Source organism: Triturus cristatus, chromosome 12 (genome assembly GCF_964204655.1).
Source record: "Triturus cristatus chromosome 12, aTriCri1.1, whole genome shotgun sequence".
In the NCBI taxonomy this organism is placed as follows: Eukaryota; Metazoa; Chordata; class Amphibia; order Caudata; family Salamandridae; genus Triturus; species Triturus cristatus.
The window spans coordinates 228,610,576-228,629,922 of NC_140595.1; the positions used below are offsets into that span (position 1 = coordinate 228,610,576).

Below are 19,347 nucleotides of genomic sequence, written 5' to 3' on the forward strand. Positions count from 1 at the left end.
TCACAGACTCAGTCAGAGGTGAGAGTAGAAGGGAAAATTTCGACAGGAAATGAAGGCTCGAAAAATCAGCCTGTAGTGAACACAGAGGTTGGGAGAAGTGTGAGGTTACCAGATGCTCTAAAGGTACCGGTTACCATTGGACCCATTGTCTCAGTTTACGACCCAGACCAAGAGAGAGTTGGGAGTGTAGTACAGTCAGCTGTAGGATCGAGGAGCGTGGTAGAGGAAAATGGATCAGTGAGGGGGATGGAGAAGACTCCAAAACATATTGAATGGAGTACGCCATTGCCGGCTACAGCAGATTCCTCTAAGGGACAGGTGGATGCGAGATCAGTAAGACCAAGGTCCTTGGCCGCGTCAAGGTCGGATCTGAGGATGTGGGTACCTCCTGTAAGGAATCAATGTGAACGAATGGTAGAGAGTGAGGAGCGAGGTAACTCAGGAGGCAGACCAGTCTCTAGGAACATGACAGAAGAGAATAGACCTCGAGAACAGGACTGCGAGTATGAGGAACGGAATGGGGCAGTTTGTCGAGAATTACTGAAGGGAACCTTGAGAGGGAGAACGCTAGATGTAGTAAGGTTGAAAGCAGAAGTAGATGAGATAATAAGTGGAAATTTGCCTCTTGAAAGAACGTATATGTACGAGCAAGATGAGTTACTTTTTGTAGCGAAAGATGTGACTCGCAAGGCAAAAACTGCACATGAGAAGTTGTCAGAATTGGCTAAAATGTATGAGGTGGACCTGTCTAAAACGAAATCATTGCAGGGGAGCCATAGATTACAGTATAGCGACCAAGAATTGGAAGAGAAAAGGGCCATGGGATTGAGGACTCATATCAAGGATTTGATTATAGAAATGCATGCATGGATCATGCTTGACAAATGGGAAGAAAGGTGGTCCAAGAAGAAGAGTTCTAAAAGGACGATAGGAGAGACGCCACCGCCGGGTGGGGGGATAATGGATGAAGGAAATTTCCCTTTACGAGGGGTACAGAATGGAGGGTACGTGCATGTGCCTTGGAGTAGGGGTGATTTGGCTGCATTTACAAATGATTTCCCTCGTTTGAGGGAAAAGCCAGTCGAGTGGTACAAGCAGGTTGATCGGTTTGTCAAGATCTCAAAGGTGTTGTGGATTGATTTGAACACGTTGTTTGATATTGTGGTTCTGAGCGATTTGTGATCAGCATGTAAAATTGCTGTCGAATGGCCGACTTCGGAACCTGACAGGGATCCCATCTCGAATGGTCTGTCACCCATAGTCATGAAGAAGTTCGAACAAGCGATTTACATGGCTGAAGTCGAAGATTTTACCTCAGGATATCGATTGGGTCAAAATAGATTGGACAGTGCATGAGCCGAAAGAGACAGTGCATGAGTTTTATGAAAGACTCTTGCAGGCCTTTAAGCAGTACAGTGAATTAGATGTATTGGATACAAAAGACATGGGACAGTTTGTTTCGAAGTTTGTGTTGGGTTTGAGGCAAAAGGTTAGTCTCATGATACAGCAACATTTTATTTGCTGGCAGAATAAGCCAGTGGATGAGATTTTGCGGTATGCCAGGTACTGTAGTGATGAGATAGAATCGAAGCACAGGAAGTTGAAGGACAAATTGATGCTCGTTCAGATGCAAATAGCTCAGGGAAAGCCTAACGGAGGGACGTTAGGAAGGAAGCAGGGAAATAATCCAGGAGGGAATCAGAATGTCCATGGTCAGGGAAGACCAAAGTCAGTTGATCCTAAGACAGGGATGGATGTGGCGACATTGAAAAAGACCACTGCGTGTCATCTTTGTCACCAGGTCGGAAACTGGAAACGCGAGTGTTCCTTGAATCCAATGAATCAGGTGCAGCAAGAAGTAGAGATAGTTCAGGTACCTGTACCCGAGGAAGTTCACACAATGACTAGACCTAGGATGGTGAAAGGGGGGACTAGTATTCCACAGGTGCAAGTTCCTCAGCCACCTAGAGTTCAAAGTGTTCAGCAAGGAGTTCGAACTTATCAACAGATGCCCTTGTTCGAAGGGTGTGAGGAGTTCGGTCCAGACCCATTGGCATGACGGTGCCTGAGGGGGGAGGAAGACTGCACGCTTGGAGCAGTCTTGGAGGTAGACCAGAGGGGACCATTTGTAGAAGCAGATATTGATGGTCACCCTACCACCTTTTTGGTTAACACTGGTGCTACCCGGTCTACTGTATGATCAGCAGTAGTCCCTAACCTACCCCTCTCGGGACAATCAATCCAAGTTGTTGGCGTAGCAAATAAGAAATTGACTAGCCCATTGACAGAGCCAATTCCTGTGAGAATAGGAACATTCCGAGATCGACACCAGTTCGTGGTGTGTGACTCGAGTCCAGTTTGCCTGTTAGGGAGAGGTCTGTTGTGCAAACTGAATTGCACCATTTATTACACACCGAAGGGAGTCGAAGTGCAAACAAAGGATGATGATGCAACCTTTAAGGTTGCAAATCAGCGTGTGTGCATAGAAATTTACCCGGCGCTGACAGTGGAGGAGCTCCCACTTGATTTGAGGGATTCTGTGTCAATTGATGTGTGGGACCTCAGTGGAGAAGAGATCGAATTGGTCAAAGGAGTAGAGCCAGTGAAGATTCAGGTCAAGCCGAATGTAGAATTTCCTAGGACACCCCAGTACAATTTGTCACCTGAGACTATTGCAGGGATCAAACCTGTAATTGAGTCTATGATCAAGCAGGGAATTTTGAAAGAGATCATGGGTAGCCCATGTAATTCACCTATCATGGGACTACAGAAACCGCGTGGGAAATTCAGGATTGTGCAGGACCTGCGAAAAATCAATGAGATAGTTGTTCTATGTTGTCCGGTAGTACCGAATCCATCTGTGATCCTGTTTCAAATTCCATGTGAAGCTGAGTGGTTTACAGTGATTGATCTGTGTCAAGCATTCTTCTCGATACCGCTCCATGAGGAAAGCCAATTTCTTTTTGCTTTCCGGCTGGAGAACCGTGTGTTAAAGTGGTGTCGTATCCCACAGGGGTATACAGAGAACTCATCGATTTTTAATCCGATATTGAAGAAGAATCTTGAAAGTCTTGTGTTGCCGCAGAACTCTGTTCTGGTGCAGTACATTGACGACTTGCTCGTTGCTTCAGAAACTGAAGATGCTTGCAGAATTGATACCATTGCTTTACTGAATCACTTGGCAGAGAATGGACACAAGGTGTCCCCGAACAAACTGCAGTACTGTTTGAGTGAAGTACAGTATTTGGGTCACAGAATTGAGAAGGGCAGGAGAAAGGTGTCACCAGATCGCATTGAGGCTATTATGAATATGCCTGTGCCCACCACCCAGATAGAAGTCAGAATGTTCTTGGGGATGGTTGGATATTGTCGCCAATGGATTCCCAATTTCTCCTTTGAAGCGAAGCCTTTGCAACGGCTGACGCACAAGGATGTGAGTGATCCGTTACCATGGGACGATGACTGTTTGTTGTCCTTTTTGAGGCTGAGAGAAGCCCTGTGTCGCGCTCCAGCTTTGGGAATGCCTGATTACAACAAGGCATTAACATTGTTCTGTTGCGAGAGAGAAGGTTGTGCATTGTCGGTCCTGACTCAGAATCATGGAGGTGTCCGTAGACCAGTTGCCTACTTTTCAGCTACTTTAGATCCAGTAGCTTCTGCGTTGCCCGGATGTCTTAAATCCGTTGCTGCAACAGGTGTCAGTATTGAAAGATGTGAGAGCATTGTGATGGGACATCCACTTACAGTTTATGTGCCACATTCTGTTGAACTGTCGATGACAAGGACTAAAACACTGCACCTCACGAACAACCGGTTGACACGTTATGAGCAAGTTATACTTGCTGCAGAAAATGTGACTTTGAAGAGGTGTTCTGTTTTAAATCCGGCAACATTGATGTCTATTCTAAATGCAGATGGTGAGGATTGTGAGGATCACGATTGTCTCGATGTGGCTGAACTAGGCACCAAACTGAGACCAGACATTGTTGATGAACCGCTTCCTGACCCTGATGATATTTTCTTTGTGGACGGTTCATGTCTAAGAGACGATGTTGGTCGATTGAGAGCAGCGTTTGCTGTATGTACCATCACAGGAGTGGTTGAAGCTGCTTGTTTAGAAGGAGTACACTCCGCACAGGTAGCTGAAATCATTGCCTTGACCCGTGCCTGTTTGGCTGCTGATCAGGTTCGGATAACGATTTACACTGACAGTCAGTAAAGGTTTGGTGTTGTTCACAATTTCGGACAGTTATGGTCACAGAGAGGGTTCATGGCATCTTCAGGTTCACCCATCAGAAATGGGGAATATGTGAGACAGCTGCTGGAAGCATTACAATGTCCGAAAGAGATTGCAGTTGTCAAATGTTCGGCCCACAGTAAAGGAAATGACTTTGTTTCCCTAGGAAATAATTACGCTGATGAAGTTGCCCGGTTTTGTGCAGAACAAGGATGTATATTTACTGGAGGGTACACTGGAGAAAGCCAAGAAAGAACCGAGCTCATCATGATGTTAGCCATGGCCGATACATGGGAGGAACTAAAACGAATGCAGGTTGAAGTATCTGATCAAGAATGGGATGGTTGGATAAGATTAGGATGTGAGAAGGGAGATGTGGATGTGTGGGTTTTGAGAGATGGACGAGCTGTGTTACCAGAGTGTTTGTTGAACCCAATGGGAAGATTGATACATGGTGCAGTACAACTTGGTAGAGATGCAATGGTGCGAGTGTTCAGACAGACATGGTACAATCCGAAGTTTCGTGCAGTTGCTGAAGCTGTATGTCAGAGGTGTGTTACATGTCAGCAGATGAATGCAGGAAATTGAACTGCTGTAACTTTGAGTCACATTGGGAGGTCAGGAGGGCCTTTCAATAGGATGCAGTTGGACTTTATTGAGATGCCAAAGTGTAATGGGTTGAGGTACATCTTAGTTGTGGTATGTGTCTTTTCAAGATGGGTGAAGGCTTACCCAACACGTAGGTGTGACACACTCACTGTAGCTAAGCTATTGCTGAGGGAACTTATCCCTAGGTTCGGTTTTCCGACCTCGTTGGAGTCGGACAGAGAGACACACTTCCATAGTGAGATCATGAAGTTGCTCTGTGCTGCCTTGAATGTGGATCAGAGATTGCATTGCAGTTATCGACCGGAGGCTTGTGGGATTGTGGAGCAAGTAAATGGGACTTTGAAAGCGCGGATGGTGAAAGTGTGCTCTTCGACATCCCTGATATGGCCTGATGCACTGCCCTTGGTCCTTATGAGCCTTCGTAGTGTTCCTGATAGGAGAACAGAGCTATCACCACACAAGATCCTGATGGGGAGGGCAATGCGATTACCAGCGATACCTGCTACCGCTTTGATTAACATCACTGATGACTTGATTCTCGACTACTGTAAAGGGACTGGCAGACGTAGTCCGTTCTGTGTCCCAGCAGGTGCAAGCAGCAACTGTTCCAGCCGCAAGTGACCTGTGCCACGACTTGTGCCCGGGAGACTGGGTGCTTGTGCGTAAACACGTGAGGAAGAGTTGCCTGGATGTTCGTTGCCGTGGTCCGTACCAGGTAATACTGGTCACGAACATGGCAGTGAAGTGTGGGGGACTGCCGAACTGGGTGCATGCCTTCCATACCCGCAGAGTTCCAGCACCCTTGGAAGATACAGCCCCTCTCGTAAATGAAAATCCAGCTGAGGTGGCAGGGCCATCTGAGAGGGCAAGCCAAGCTGTGAGGGTTGCTGATGCAGTTGGTTGTGCACTAGATCGAGCTGAAAAGGGGTTGTGCAAATCGAAGCCCCGAATTTGACTCAGACGGAGAAAGTGTTGCTGTGGGGGGAGTAGAGTCAAATTCTGCTGAAGAAGGAAGTAGTGCACAGGGTACCCAAAGGGAGAGCAGAAGTGCCATAGAAGCAGAAATAGTTGGGCCCGTGAGTCAGAGACGGCTGAACTTGAGATTTGGTACCTGAAAGAGATCTTGCACCAGTTTCTAAAATGTCTGAATCTGAACAGAGTGACGAAGAGCAAGCTCGAGGAAGCTTGAGAAGATCTAGGAGAACAAGAGTGCCGTGTCAAAGGTACGCCTCACCGGAGTGGACATACGCTGTGACTGATGCCAGGAGTGTTGAGCACGGGGAGGCTGAGGTCTTTGACGCTGGTCAGAGATTCTCCGAATCTGAAAATAGACGTGCTGTTATTGGTTTCAGGGGTGGAGATCAAAGGAATACTGACTCTCAATATTCCAAATCCACCACTTCTGAGCAAGATTCGTGAGTTGATTTTGGAGACGCTGGTTTTTCCAACTTTTGGTTTTGTACCACCGCATCAAGAATTAGTGGTGCTTCGTCTTGAACTTTTGCAAGGTGTTTTAGAGATTTTGGGAGCTGATCTTATCCTGGACTGAAGGTGAACTTTGTTGTATATAAAAAAGTCTATAAGAAGATATCCTAGGCCCGATTGAAAGAAGAATACATTTAGGGACTTTCCGTCAAGACAACGAAATAGGGCTAGGGAGTTCTTTTGTGGACTGTGTAAATAAGGAACTGAAAATTGCAAGGGGATTTCCAGCTTTTGAAGTGTCGTTTGAACTGGTTGACGAGCAATATCTGGAGGAGAGAAGAGACTCTTAATTGTTGCTGTCAAGGCAAGAACTTTGAGAGCTTTGCAAAAATCGCAGATGCTGAAAATACTCACCGCAGGTCTCCACTAGTGATAGGTACACTTATAGGGTTGGTAATAGTTTCTATAGCCGTAATAGTTATAGCCTCGTATGTCGTTTCACATGAGCAAGAAGGGGAGGTACAGGGAACACCTACACCTACCATTTCTAGCCAAAAGGAAGTCACTATAGGAGCTAAAAGAGCTTTACTAATCAAAGAGAATCGTAGATTTCACATAGATATATCTAGAAGTGATTTTAAGCATAATGCGTATGCAAAGTTATTGTACGAATATGTTGATGCGATGGATGCGAAAGACTGCTATGTGTGTATGCAGTTACCTTCTTCTGTGGATGAGGGTATTAGATATCATCACCTTCCACTGACGTATGGAATTTCTTGTATTCTGTTGCTTAGCATCTTCTATGAGAGAGGTCAGTTTGAGTATTTCTTTTCCAATTATGATGCAGTACTTCCTGAAGTTCCAGCTTATAAGCATTTGAATAAATATGATTACTACAAGTCGGAAGACAGACTTCGGAAGTATTTCATACCGTCTTTGGAACTGGATACGGCTTATGCTCACCGACATAATCTGACATGTTCATTGTCAGATACAGAGAAGAAGTTTGTAGGTCAGGTAGAGGATAGATATAGAAAACTAACACAGATACGGAATACAGGAGATAGTCCAGTAGACTGGACTGATGAGGGGAGATTACATAGATCTAAGGGGAAGTTATGGACCCATAGCACTGGACCAGGTTCAAAAGGGGAAGTTGTGTGTGAGACATCCTCAGACCTATTATGAAAAGGTTTCGGCAGGTCAAAGTACGTGTGATCACATCTTCACAATGGAAGACTCAGCTAAGAACTTTCTGCAAGGCTCGGTGCAAGTGATTCCAACTGTTTATTATGTGTGCGGAAGGAATGCTTATGTGAGGTTGCCTGCGAATTGGTATGGTACATGTTATTTGGCCATTATTTTCCCGAAAATCTATCATGCAGAAGATTTGGAGCGTCTGGAGACTGGACATCATTCTAAAGTACGGAGAGCTGCGAGTGCGGGAGCAGTGATTGGTGATCGTTTTGGAGCAATGATACCGAGTTTGGGTGTGGTTTTGAACGATGTGAAGATCAGAAGACTGGCGACTGTGGTTGATGAGTTGTCAATGAATACAGCAAGGTCTTTGATATTGGTGGATGGAGAGATGTTGTCGATAAGGACGATGGTTTTGCAGAATCGCCTTGCTTTAGATGTATTATTGGCAAAAGAGGGCGGAGTCTGTAAATTATTGAAAGTTCAGGAATGTTGTACGTATATTCCAGACAACAGCAAGGATTTGGAGAGTTGTATAGATAACATTACCACTATTCATCAAGAGATTGAGGATTTGACTGAAGAAGGGAAAAGATTGGGAAAGGATTTGGTCGTGTGGGAAGTTGGTTTGCGAATTTGGGAAAGGGGTTCCTTGGGTTTATGCTAAAACCGATCATTATTGTCGTGGTTTGTGTGGTCTGCTTGTGGGAATTCATCAGAGCCTACAAGTGGTACAGAGGAAACAGAATTGAAAGAGCTCTCAGAGCGAGTGAAATGCGAATGGCTAGACTGCAGGACAGTCAATATCAGAATATCAAGAATATGGAGAGGTTCTGACGGGGGAGGATGGCAACTAGTACTGTTTAGGTCGGTTCTTTCTCCAAGGGAGTTAATTGTGTGATGGTGTGATGACATTTGTCATCAAAGGGGGGAACTGATAGAGCGTCACGTTATTCTGAAATTTGTAGGGGTGCATCCTATTCACTGTTAGTCAGCACCCACATATTATTCAATGTAGTTTAAGTGTGCCATAGAAATGTATCATTAGAATTGTTTAACATAGGTGTGCTTAGAAATTTAACCATACTTTCATGAAAAGTAATGCTGCAGATCATTGCGAATGTATTTCAGTAAACGCATAATGTTTGATTTTCACGTAGTGCAATGTGTTAGTTTAAACGTGTGCCATGTTAAAGTTGCACGTGCAGTTTGCTTATTCACGTGTATAAGAGTGATGAAATTAATGCTTACAATGTGATTTAGGAGTGTTTAACAGTGTAAAGGCCTGATCGCATATACGTTTCAAAGAGAAAGGCCTGTTCGTTTCCTTATGTTAGCTAAACGTTGTAGGCCGAAAATGATTTCCCTTGGTAAAGGCTTTGGGTTGCAGGATGATGGAAAATCTTAGAGAAGTGAAAAGTTTCTCGTTCCCATGTTTCTGTTGCAGGTGCAAGGACATTTAGCTTGTTAGTGAGACTAGGACTTTGTTTTAGGAGTTAGGATGGTACGGGAAGCCAACAGGGGAGTACGTTGGAATGTGAGGATGATACTTTCAGTGGAGAAGGTGCCTGGGACCCAAGGTCAAGCTAACCGTCGTTGGATGAGAGACAAGTTTCACTGGAAAAGTACTGGAAGAAGACCTGGCTGAAGAGGTGTGCCGAAGGGCGTGTTCTACGTTTTTGGGATTTTGTATTAGGGACAGTTCTCGGAGGGTTGAGTAGTTGGGGCATAGATGGGAAGCTAGAAGGAGCATCTTAGATCGAGCTCTGACTAAGTGAATGTACTTCTTAGGAAGTCTTCACTTCTGACACCTTTTTATTCTCTTGCCTGGGAAGGGAAATGTTAAGTAGGGATGTCACCTTAGAGATAGAGTAGGGAAAGACTAACTGATTTTCTTTTAGGCTAATGGTTTCAGATATAGAGATTGGATTAACCATTGTTTAATTAATGCTCTTAGAATTAATTATTCTTTTTATTCTGAGTCGTATGAGACTTTTACGTAGAATTTCTTTTGTTTTAGTGCCCATTTATTTCCTTCACCTTGTATTGAGGTGTGTGTATGTGCATTTATTACTGGTTGTAATAAAATCCTAAAAATTTAGATTCGGAGTCAGTGGTCCTTTGAAACGGAAATTTAATTTGGTTAATTATGTATTGAGATTTGAATTTTCTCCCGTCAACACTATTTAGCAGATAAAAAGATCCTGGCGACCTGAGAGGCTTCTTGGTGATAATCAGGTAGGCAAGAATCCGGTCCTATCAGTCACATCCGATGCCACTCCTGGCACAGTATGGAAACGGAAAATTGGAGATGTTTTAACATTAGATGTCTAGATAACGAGAACAGTAAAGGAGTGAACCAACATGAGCTACTATCATTAGTTGAACGTAATTCGCAATAGTATGTTGATTCTTCATGCATTGTAGGACATATTGTATGGTAAACGTACCCTATTTATATTTTTGTCCCAAAGGAACTGGTTAGGAACTTGTAATCTGCCACTGACGGAAAACATTGCAGAACTCTGCGGCCTCTGTACATATTTGGACAAAAGAGACATCACATATGAGCCGATCAAAGATGCACTCAAATGTTTCCTAAGGAAAAAAACAACTGTGCAGATTCACAACATTAGTAAGTACATATGTATTGAAATGAAAAATGTATTTATACTTGCAATCTACACAATTATTGGAAGCGTTTGCTATACAGCCTGCACAAGCTTAAGGTCATTTAGAAATATTGTTGTAGAGAGTGATCCAGTCATCATAAGGTCAGGGTTGAAAATACGAATTTTAAACAAACACGGTGGTTTCAAGAATATAGTTAAAGTGAAGTCAGCTGTGCAGAATCAGCAGCCTGGGAAGAAATATGAGCATGTAGAGTCTGGTAAAGACCTTAATGATATGCGCCATCTTTGTGAGAACGGTACCGGACGAACAGGAGTTAAAAGTACATTGGGGCAGATTCACAAGCCCCTTGCGTCACTTTTGCGTCACTTTTCCCATTTTAAAAGTGACGCAAGGGGCTTGTAAATCTGCCCCATTGTTCCTAGTGCGCAGTGTTTTTCGAAGAACGCCTCAACGAATCGAATTCTAGCGGGGCAAATAAAGCAAGGCCCGTTTACTCGCACCACTGGCGATTTGTAAGGTTCAGCACTTGCGACACCTGTTACACCTCTTGGAAGCGTGCGTGATGCTTTTCTAAGTGGTTCTTAAAAGAAAATACGGATTACCGAACCAACCGATATTCAAGTACGTCTGTTCCCTAAATTCCGATTCGGAGTCGGTCACAATCCAACCTACATCATTAATATTGATTACTTTTTTTTTTTTTTTAAACAGTTCTTTATAGGCGTTTTCTGTTTTCACCAAAACACAAACAAGCAATACAGTAATGCAGGCCCGGTTCTAGAGGGTGTGCCAGGTGGCCAGGCCCACCCAAAGAATATCCTGGCCCACGCCAGGCCATTCAGAAATGAAAAACGAGCGTTTTTCACACTGTTTCACCGGGCATGAAGCTCTGTGGACTGTGCTTCCTTGTTTATTCAAATATTATCAGGCGCGGATCGTCCATTGGGACGTTGGGGCGTAGCCCCCACGCCCCGCGCACCCGACCGCAGCTCCCTCGGTGTCTCTGAACTTAGTTTACTTAAGTTCAGAGACGCCGAGGGTGGGGAGAACTAACTGACAATGCATGTCAGTCAGCATGACGTCGGACCGTGGGCGGTCCGGCGTCATGTTGACTGACATGCATTGTCACAAGCCAGGGAAAGGCAGCACAAGTGCGCATGAGTGGGCATGGAGATTAATTTTTACTCCGTGCCCAGTCATGCGTACTTGTGTTTTTACTGCCTTCGCATGCCCATTAGGAGCCCCTCGGTCTCCTAATGGGCAGGCGGCGGGCGTAGCGTAAGCTGTGCCCTTAGCCAATCCAGCGCCAGGATTGGCTGAGAGGGGTTGGCAGGCCCCTCCTCCAGTACCGTTAGTGAAGGCGCCCAGGGGATCAGAGGTCTGAGAGCGAGGTGGCGTGGACCCGTGGACCGGCTGTGAGGTAAGTTTTTTTTTTTTTAAATATTTCATTCCCCCCCCGTGAGCAGCGACTGCATACATTTGTGTCGACTTGTTCCTTGCTGCATTCATTATTATAGAAGTATTTCCATTCCTTGCCCACGTCGTTTTGGGGACAGAGGGTTTGCGTCTGTTAAACACAGTACACACGTCGCAAGGTTGTTCGTGATAAAATACCGATGGATTGCTTTGTTTCTTGGTCATAATCCTGTCCAAATGTGTCACGCTTCAGTAACCCTTCTCACCTTTCTGTCGTTATAAACATGTTTTGTCATTTCGTTTCTAAATGATGGGAAAGTAGAGGATACCAAATATTCCGTGTTACCACCACAGATCCCTGAATTCCTCTTTAAGACATGAGAAACGCTTTAATGTGCAGACCCTCAGAGCCACTCGTTAAAATATATATTAATTTGTATTTATTTGCCTAGGCGTTTTGTTGCTATGCAACATATCATGTTGAGCAGCAGACACATTTGAATCCTATTTAGGCATCGGTGGAATTCGAGTATCCCTTGCTTTACAGCCACATACTGGCCAGGCTCCTGGGGGCGGTGTTTGGGTTCGGGCTCTTTACACATTCCAGTGCTGCTGATCTTCCAAAGAAGCCCCTCGGTAGTATTTTAAGAGAGGTTAAATATTAAACCTGTGTCGTTTCATGTCCGAAAGGAGCACCCCTTTCCTCACCACAGAGGAACGGAATTCGCCATGAAAGCGCTGCAGCTGCTCTGTGTGCTCCTCGGCCTGTCCCTGGGCGTCCACGCACTGGCGGTGACCACTTTCGTTGTTCTTTGCAGCGCCAAAACTGTACTGCATTTAGCATCTAAATAGCGCTTCATAACTTGTATTCTAAAAGTGCTGCTAACTTAATTTGGGGGCGCTGGTATAGTGCTAAGTGTAACGCTGAAAGTTTCCGGGCTCTTATTGAGGATTATTACTCTCGAAACATGGAAACGCTGTTCAAATTACAAACCTAAGTAGTGTACATTCCTGTTCTCGAGAGGGTGCGTACTTCAGTCCACGTCGATCGGTTTCTATTCTTGCACGAATTACAAATACGTCAAGGATAATTCTTGAAACATGTGCTTCTGCAGGCCAGGGGGCCCCTATAGAGAGCGACACTAGTGCACTTTGCTTTATACACCCTCAACATCAGATCTGGGGGAATTGTTCCCAAACGTCTGGCAAAACATTTCAGGGCCCATCATGCCTTGGTAAATAGGTTCCTTCTATTTTCGATGGCCTTCCTCCACAACCCCTCCTTATCGAACAGAACTCCAAGGTAGGAGAAAGTCTCTGTAAAACCTATTTGGGACCCATTTATTGCTATACTTCTGCATTTGTTACTGTTTTTACCACACGTCATGATGAATGTCTTGGCTTGATTGACTTTGAGCCCCAGGTTCTCCATATACTCTACAAAGTTGTTGATCAGTGATTGCAGGGCACGCGGGGTATGGGCCATCAAGACCGCATCATCAGCGTAGAGGAGGGCCGGGACTGGACGCAAACCAATTTGCTGTAGATCTTTTACTGCGGCCGCTAATTCCTCCCCCACGCTGTTAATGCATCAAGAAAACAGGAAGGGGGCCAGGACGCATCCCTGTCTCACCCCTCTCTCCACACTGAAGGTGTCTGTGCATTCTCCATTAATACCAAATCTAACCTCGGCTTTACACCCCGTATATAGATCTCGTAAGAAGCTAATTAAAGATGTTTCCACCCCCATATCAATTAGTTTTTGCCAAAGTTTATCATGTATTACGCAGTCGAAAGCCGATGAAAGGTAGACAAAGGCTATGTATATCTGCCCCTTTTTGATCTTAACATGTTTGCCGATAATCAGGCTTAAATTAAGACTCTGTTCAATAGTCCCAATACAGGGACGGAAGCCGTATTGTAGGTCGGATAGTTTATCGTGCGATTCTGCCCACTGTTGTAATCTGTCCAACACTATCCGACTGACACTGGTCAATCGCAGCCCAAGCCCCAGTGGCCAAGGCAGTGATCTTATATTATGGATTTGTATCAGTTGGGACTACATGCAAGCTAGTGCTTTTGGGACAACTGTTTAAACTTTCACCCTTTTCAAGAGGGTAGCTCGTCTTTTTTGTTCTGTAGCATCAGAAGATTAACGCCCCACATATTTACTTCCAGCAACCTTCCCATTGCCTTTGTCAAGAGTTTTTTATTTCAGAGTCAGTGGAGAAGGGGTGCCTATGCACACTGGAGCTGACAAAGGCCCTTTTATCTTACAGTGTCGAGCTAGCCACCGCCACACATTTTTATTTTTACAACATATCGTCCACAATGCAAGGAATAGCCTCTAATAGGACAAACTGTGTCTTCCATTGTTGATCATCTTTGAGAGATGTATGGGCCTAGCTACAAAATGCATGGTTAAATGCTATTTTCTCTGTATTATGACATTAGGAGTTTGTGCTGTGGAGTATTTAGGATGTCAGAAGTATGTGCTATTCACTGAACATTTAGATACCTACAGTTTGTGCTTGAGAATTTGATTTTGGTAATGCTTTTTCTTGAAATACCAACTATGAAGGGTTGTATAACGTGTTGAAGCAGCAAAATAAATAAATAAAGCAACATAATAAAGCACTACGCACATAAACCGACAAAACATAGCATATCATGTAAAGTGCATGTTAACGTGTGAGTTACTTAAAGATTAACGCTGTAAGCGTTCAAAATGAAAGCATATACGTTAATAATGGATTTTTGTTGCCAAGTGGCAGCCTTCTTGGTTGCAGGTTCCAGCCCACACAGTCGCAGGTATAGGCCTTAAGCGAACAGAGAAAAAACAGCAAACATTTTGAGCCATGTTAAAATATTGACTTGTTGAATCGAATTTTTTTTCAGGCAAAAACAATTTACCATAGTTGTCCTTAAATATAAATTATCTGTAGGTAATGCTGTCTGCAGCCGTTCTGTGAAACCAGTATAAACCTCTCCAATCAAGGTCCTACTTCAAAAGGCACTCACTCTTTTGGAGTAGCCATTGAGAAAACAGTTGCAATAATTAGGACAATGTCATTTACGTTTAAGTAAGACGACTGGCATTCTAATGCCTGTTTTCACTTCATATCACTTTGGGTACGGTCATGCAATTATAAACAACAAATTGTGTGTTACAAATCAACTTTGTTATTTGTTGTTCTTTTCTGATCTTCAGTTTGCTATATGTTGCTGGCCTTCATTATATTTGCACACCTTATATTTTTTGCATAAAAACAAAAACCACTATTGTTATCCAAGGCAGTTTCAGTTTCTTTATGCCCTAATTTGCTGTATACCTGATTATCTCTTAATAGTCATACTTTTATCTATTTAATAGCTGTAGTCTATTCTATTTTTTCTTTCAATATATCACTTGTCAATCGGACGCTCCAATTACGTTGTAAGATTCTGTGAACAAGACATCGTTTTTTGGGCCAAACATCTGGCACCCTTATTCAGCTACGGCTGGACAAATCAGCTCATACTGGTATCTTGGCGCAGAGGTATTATACACCCAATCTATAAAGGTTGCCAGACCCCAAAAACTACAGGATGATCACTCTTCTAGAATATGAATCTAAATACTACGCTAAGCTGCTCCTTCAAGACCTGTTGTGGGCTAGAAAAAAAAATCTTATACCTTTTAATCAGACAGGATTTTTGGCAAAAACAGGAACCATTACAAACTTGCTTTCAATATCAGTCCTGTTGGATAAAGCGGTGTCCTCAGGAATGCTAATTCACTGTTTCGTTGATTTTAAGGCCACCTTTGATCGTGTGCCCAGGGGCCAACTATGGTCCAATTTGCAGAAATTGGGGATTCCACCTGCACTCCTACAAGCTATAATCCAGCTACACACAAACACATGGATCTGTATAAAACTTGGAGACGGATCCCATGTCTCCAGGGAGATACACACCTTGCGTAGAGTAAAAAAGGTTGTGTGTTGGTGCTTCTTCTCTTTAATCTCTTTATTTCAGATCTATCACATGTACTTGAAGACGTCAACTCTCACCCCCCAAAACTCGCCGGGACCAGAATTAGCAATCTATTATACGCAGACGATCTTGTCCTGCTCAGTCACACCAGGTTATGCCTGTAGAGACTACTTGACCAGCTATCTCTCTACACCACCAAAAATGAGCTGGAACTAAACCTATTAAAGACAAGGGCAATCACATATGTGTCAAGCAAATATCAAGGCGGCGGATGACAGTACAATGGTAAAAGTATCGACAGAGCCTTCTCATACAAATACTTAGGGGTCCATATGGACAGAAGGGGCTCGTTCTTAAAAGACGAAGTAGAAGCCAAAGCTCTGAGAATTCAGGTAGCCTTCACCAGCCTTGCGAAGCAAGTTCCGGCCCAAGTTTGACTCCTCTAATAAATGTGAGGAAAGAAAAAATCCTCAATTAACTCTCTTATGGTCAGGAGATTATGATGGGGAAAGATTACAGTCTTCTGAACAAAACAACAAGAATTTTTAAGCAAGTGTTGAGTCTTTCGAAAACTCATCGCCTGCACAAATAAGACTTAAGTTTGATCTCCAAGATCATCGAGAGGTGGGGGCTGGAGCATTCATCTAGTTGTGCAGCAAGCTATGCACGCCTAGAGAAGGAAGCTTGGAGGCTATACTGTGGCAAGAAATATCAACCAGTCAACACAGGCGTTCATATCGACGTTACCTATAAGACTCTTTAAAACTACTGGAAGCAGAAGAAATCTGGGGTTCTAACCCATCCCAGTAGACACTTAAAATGTACATCAAAACGAATGTCCGTTCCTGGTCCTACCACTCGGACAGAGCACAATTGGCTCAACGTAAGCATGCCTGGACAGTTATATCAGGGTTCAAGGCAGGGGTTGTGGCACCACACCTGTTGTGTACCTATGCAGTGCACTGGAAAAAAAGATTTTTGGCCCTCATAATGGGAGAATGGCCCTTCCTGTACCACATGTCCCACTCTTGAAAGTGTGAGGCAGCAAGCTGCTGCATAGGACAAAAGTGATATCAGTGGCACCCACAGGGTCTATTGGGAGGATGGGCTTCTATACACTGAAGCCAGAGATTCCAAGCCTGGTGCAACCAGGAGGGTGGTAGTGCCTAAGAGTTTTAAAGAGTTTCTTCTCACTTTGGACCATGATATCCCCTTAGCTTGACACCTTGGTCAGGATAAAACTTGGCTTAGATTAGTCAATAACTTATTCTGGCCAGGGATATCTCAGAAGGTGAAGGACTTTTGTCCTGTGTCACCTGCAGGCCAGTGGTAAATCAAGAGGCCACCACAAGGCCCCCTTAATTCCACTTCCAGTGATTGGGGTACCCTTTGAAAGGTTAGGGGTTGACATTGTTGCCCCCTGAACAGGGGGGGGGGGGCAACAGGGAAGTGTCACAAAAGGGAGTGCGGTTCTCATCCTTTGAACTTTTGTTTGGGCACCCTGTTGGAGGTCCTCTGAGTCTTGTAAGAGAAGAATGGGAGAAGTCTCTCAAGGAACCAAAACAAGACATAGTGTACTATGTGCTTGGCCTTCGTTCCAGGATGGCTGAGTAAATGGAGAAAGCAAGTCAAAATCTTCAGGCCAGCCAAGAACTCCAATAGCCGTGGAATGACCAAAGGTCTGCTCTGGCAAAACTGAAACTAGGGCAGTAGGTATGGGTATAGGAGCCTGTGGCCCTAGGGCCCGCCAATACAAGTGGAGTGGGCCATATCCTGTCCGTGAAAGAAAAAGGGGGGTCAACTATGTGGTGTACCTAGGTAGTTGAAAACACCGCAAAAGGGTGATACATGTCAATGGTCTGGTGCCCTATTATGACAGACCTGACATGCCTCTGCTAATGGTCACAGATGAGGGACAGTAAACTGAGAGTGAACCTCTCCCTGATCTCTTCTCCTGCAATCCCCAAGATGGGTCTGTTGATGGAGTAGTTTTTTCAGACACCCTCACTGACCAACAACAAGCTGACTGCACGCATGTCCTAAGTCAGTATGCTGAAGCTCTTCTCTCTGGCCTCTGGTCAGACTAGCTGGTGTACCCACGACGTGGACACTGGTGACAGCCTACCTGTCAAAAACAAAATTTACAGGCAGTCTGAGAATGTCAGAGAGAGCATCCAAGCTGAAGTAAGCAAGATGCTGGAAGTGCCATTAAACCCTAAGAGAGCCACTTAGTCCTCAAACCTCACTTCAAGGGTGAAAAGAAAAAAAATATGTTTTGTGTGCCCTACAGGGGCCTCAATGCTGTGACAAAAACTGATGCACACCCAATCCCTAGAGCAGATGACCTGATTGACAGGTCAGGGGCAGCCACATATCTCAGTACCTTTGATCTTACTTCTGGGTACTGACAGATAGGTTTGACCACTGGAGCCAAACAAAAAATCAGCAGTCTCCACCTCAAAATGAGCACTTCCAGTTTACTGTGATGCCCTTTAGATTAAAGAATGCCCCTGACTCCTTCCAACGGTTGGTGAACAAAGTCCTTGCTGGGCTGGAATCCTTTAGTGCAGATTATCTTGATGATATTCCTGTCTAAGGCTCCACCTGGCAGAATCACCTGATCCACCTTGGCAAGGTCCTTGAGGCTCTGAGAAGTGCAGGCCTCACTATCAAGGCAAGCAAGTGCCAGACAGGGCAAGAAAAGGTTGTATACTTGGGTCACCTGGTAGGTGAAGGCCAAGATCAGCCACTCCAACCCAAGATCCAGACAATTCTGGACTGGGTAACTCCAACAACCCAGATCCAAGCCAGGGCATTCCTTGGTTTGACTGGGTACTATAGGAGGTTTGTCAAGGATCATGGGTCCATAGTGACTCCCCTCCCGGAGATTACCTCCAAAAGGATGCCAAAGAAAGTAAACTGGACAGTGAGCTGTCAGAAGGCTTTTGACACTCCGAAAGATGCAATGTGCTCTGACCCCGTCCTAACAGCTCCCGACTCCTCCAAGCAGTTAAATGTGCTGACAAACACCTCTGATCATGGGATAGGTACAGTCCTAGCATGAACAAATGAAGAGGGACATGACCAACCTGTTGCTCTGATAAACAGAAGACTTTTGCCCAGAGTGCAGCGTTGGAGTGCCATAGAGAGGGAAGCCTTTGCTTTGGTCTGGGCCCTGAAGAAGTTGAGGCCATACCTGTTTGACACTCACTTCATAGTTCAGACCACAGTCCTCTCAGGTGGTTACAACAGATGAAAGGTGAAAATCCCAAACTGCTAAGATGCTCCATATCCCTACTGTGAATGGACTTCACAGTGGAACACAAACCTGAGACTGCCCATGCCAATGAAGATGTCCTTTCCAGGTTCTTCCAATTAGAAGATGAAGACCAAGGGAAGGATAGGTTCATCTGCTTGCATTTTGGGGGGCATGTGTGAAATTGCATCTTTTTGCATGGTTACCCCCCACTTTTTGCCTGCTTTTGATGTGGTTTTAATTGTAGTGAACAGGATCCCTGCCAACCAGGTCCCCTTTGCAAGCGCTTCTTCCCCAAAACATATTCACAATTGATACTCCTGCCCCTTTTAAGTCCCTAGTAAATGGTACCCTGGATACCTAGGGCCTGGGTGCTCAAGAGAGTTCCATGGGACAATCCCCCCTCATTGAGACCATGCCACTGCCCTTGCAGCTTGTGACACTAATGCAACGTTGAGATGAAATCTATTGAAAACCTACAGAGGTTTACCACTGCTTCAAAGAAAATATTTACAAGGCAAAATAAAGATTTTGCAAAAAACACTGGATAACTGTCGATTTAGAAATGTAACACAGCTACAAAGCCACTCTTTAG

The 19,347-nt window shown here is 44.5% G+C and overlaps 1 protein-coding gene across 1 annotated transcript in view; it reads left to right on the forward strand.

The window, feature by feature from the left end:
- The window catches only part of KCTD19 (potassium channel tetramerization domain containing 19), a 1,216,368-nt gene that overhangs the window by 514,241 nt on the left and 682,780 nt on the right, over positions 1–19,347 (forward strand). Inside the window, exon 7 of the mRNA XM_085637050.1 lies at positions 9,946–10,106. Within this exon, the coding sequence (XP_085493176.1) occupies positions 9,946–10,106 (161 nt within the window). The remainder of the gene's footprint in view (positions 1–9,945; positions 10,107–19,347) is intronic.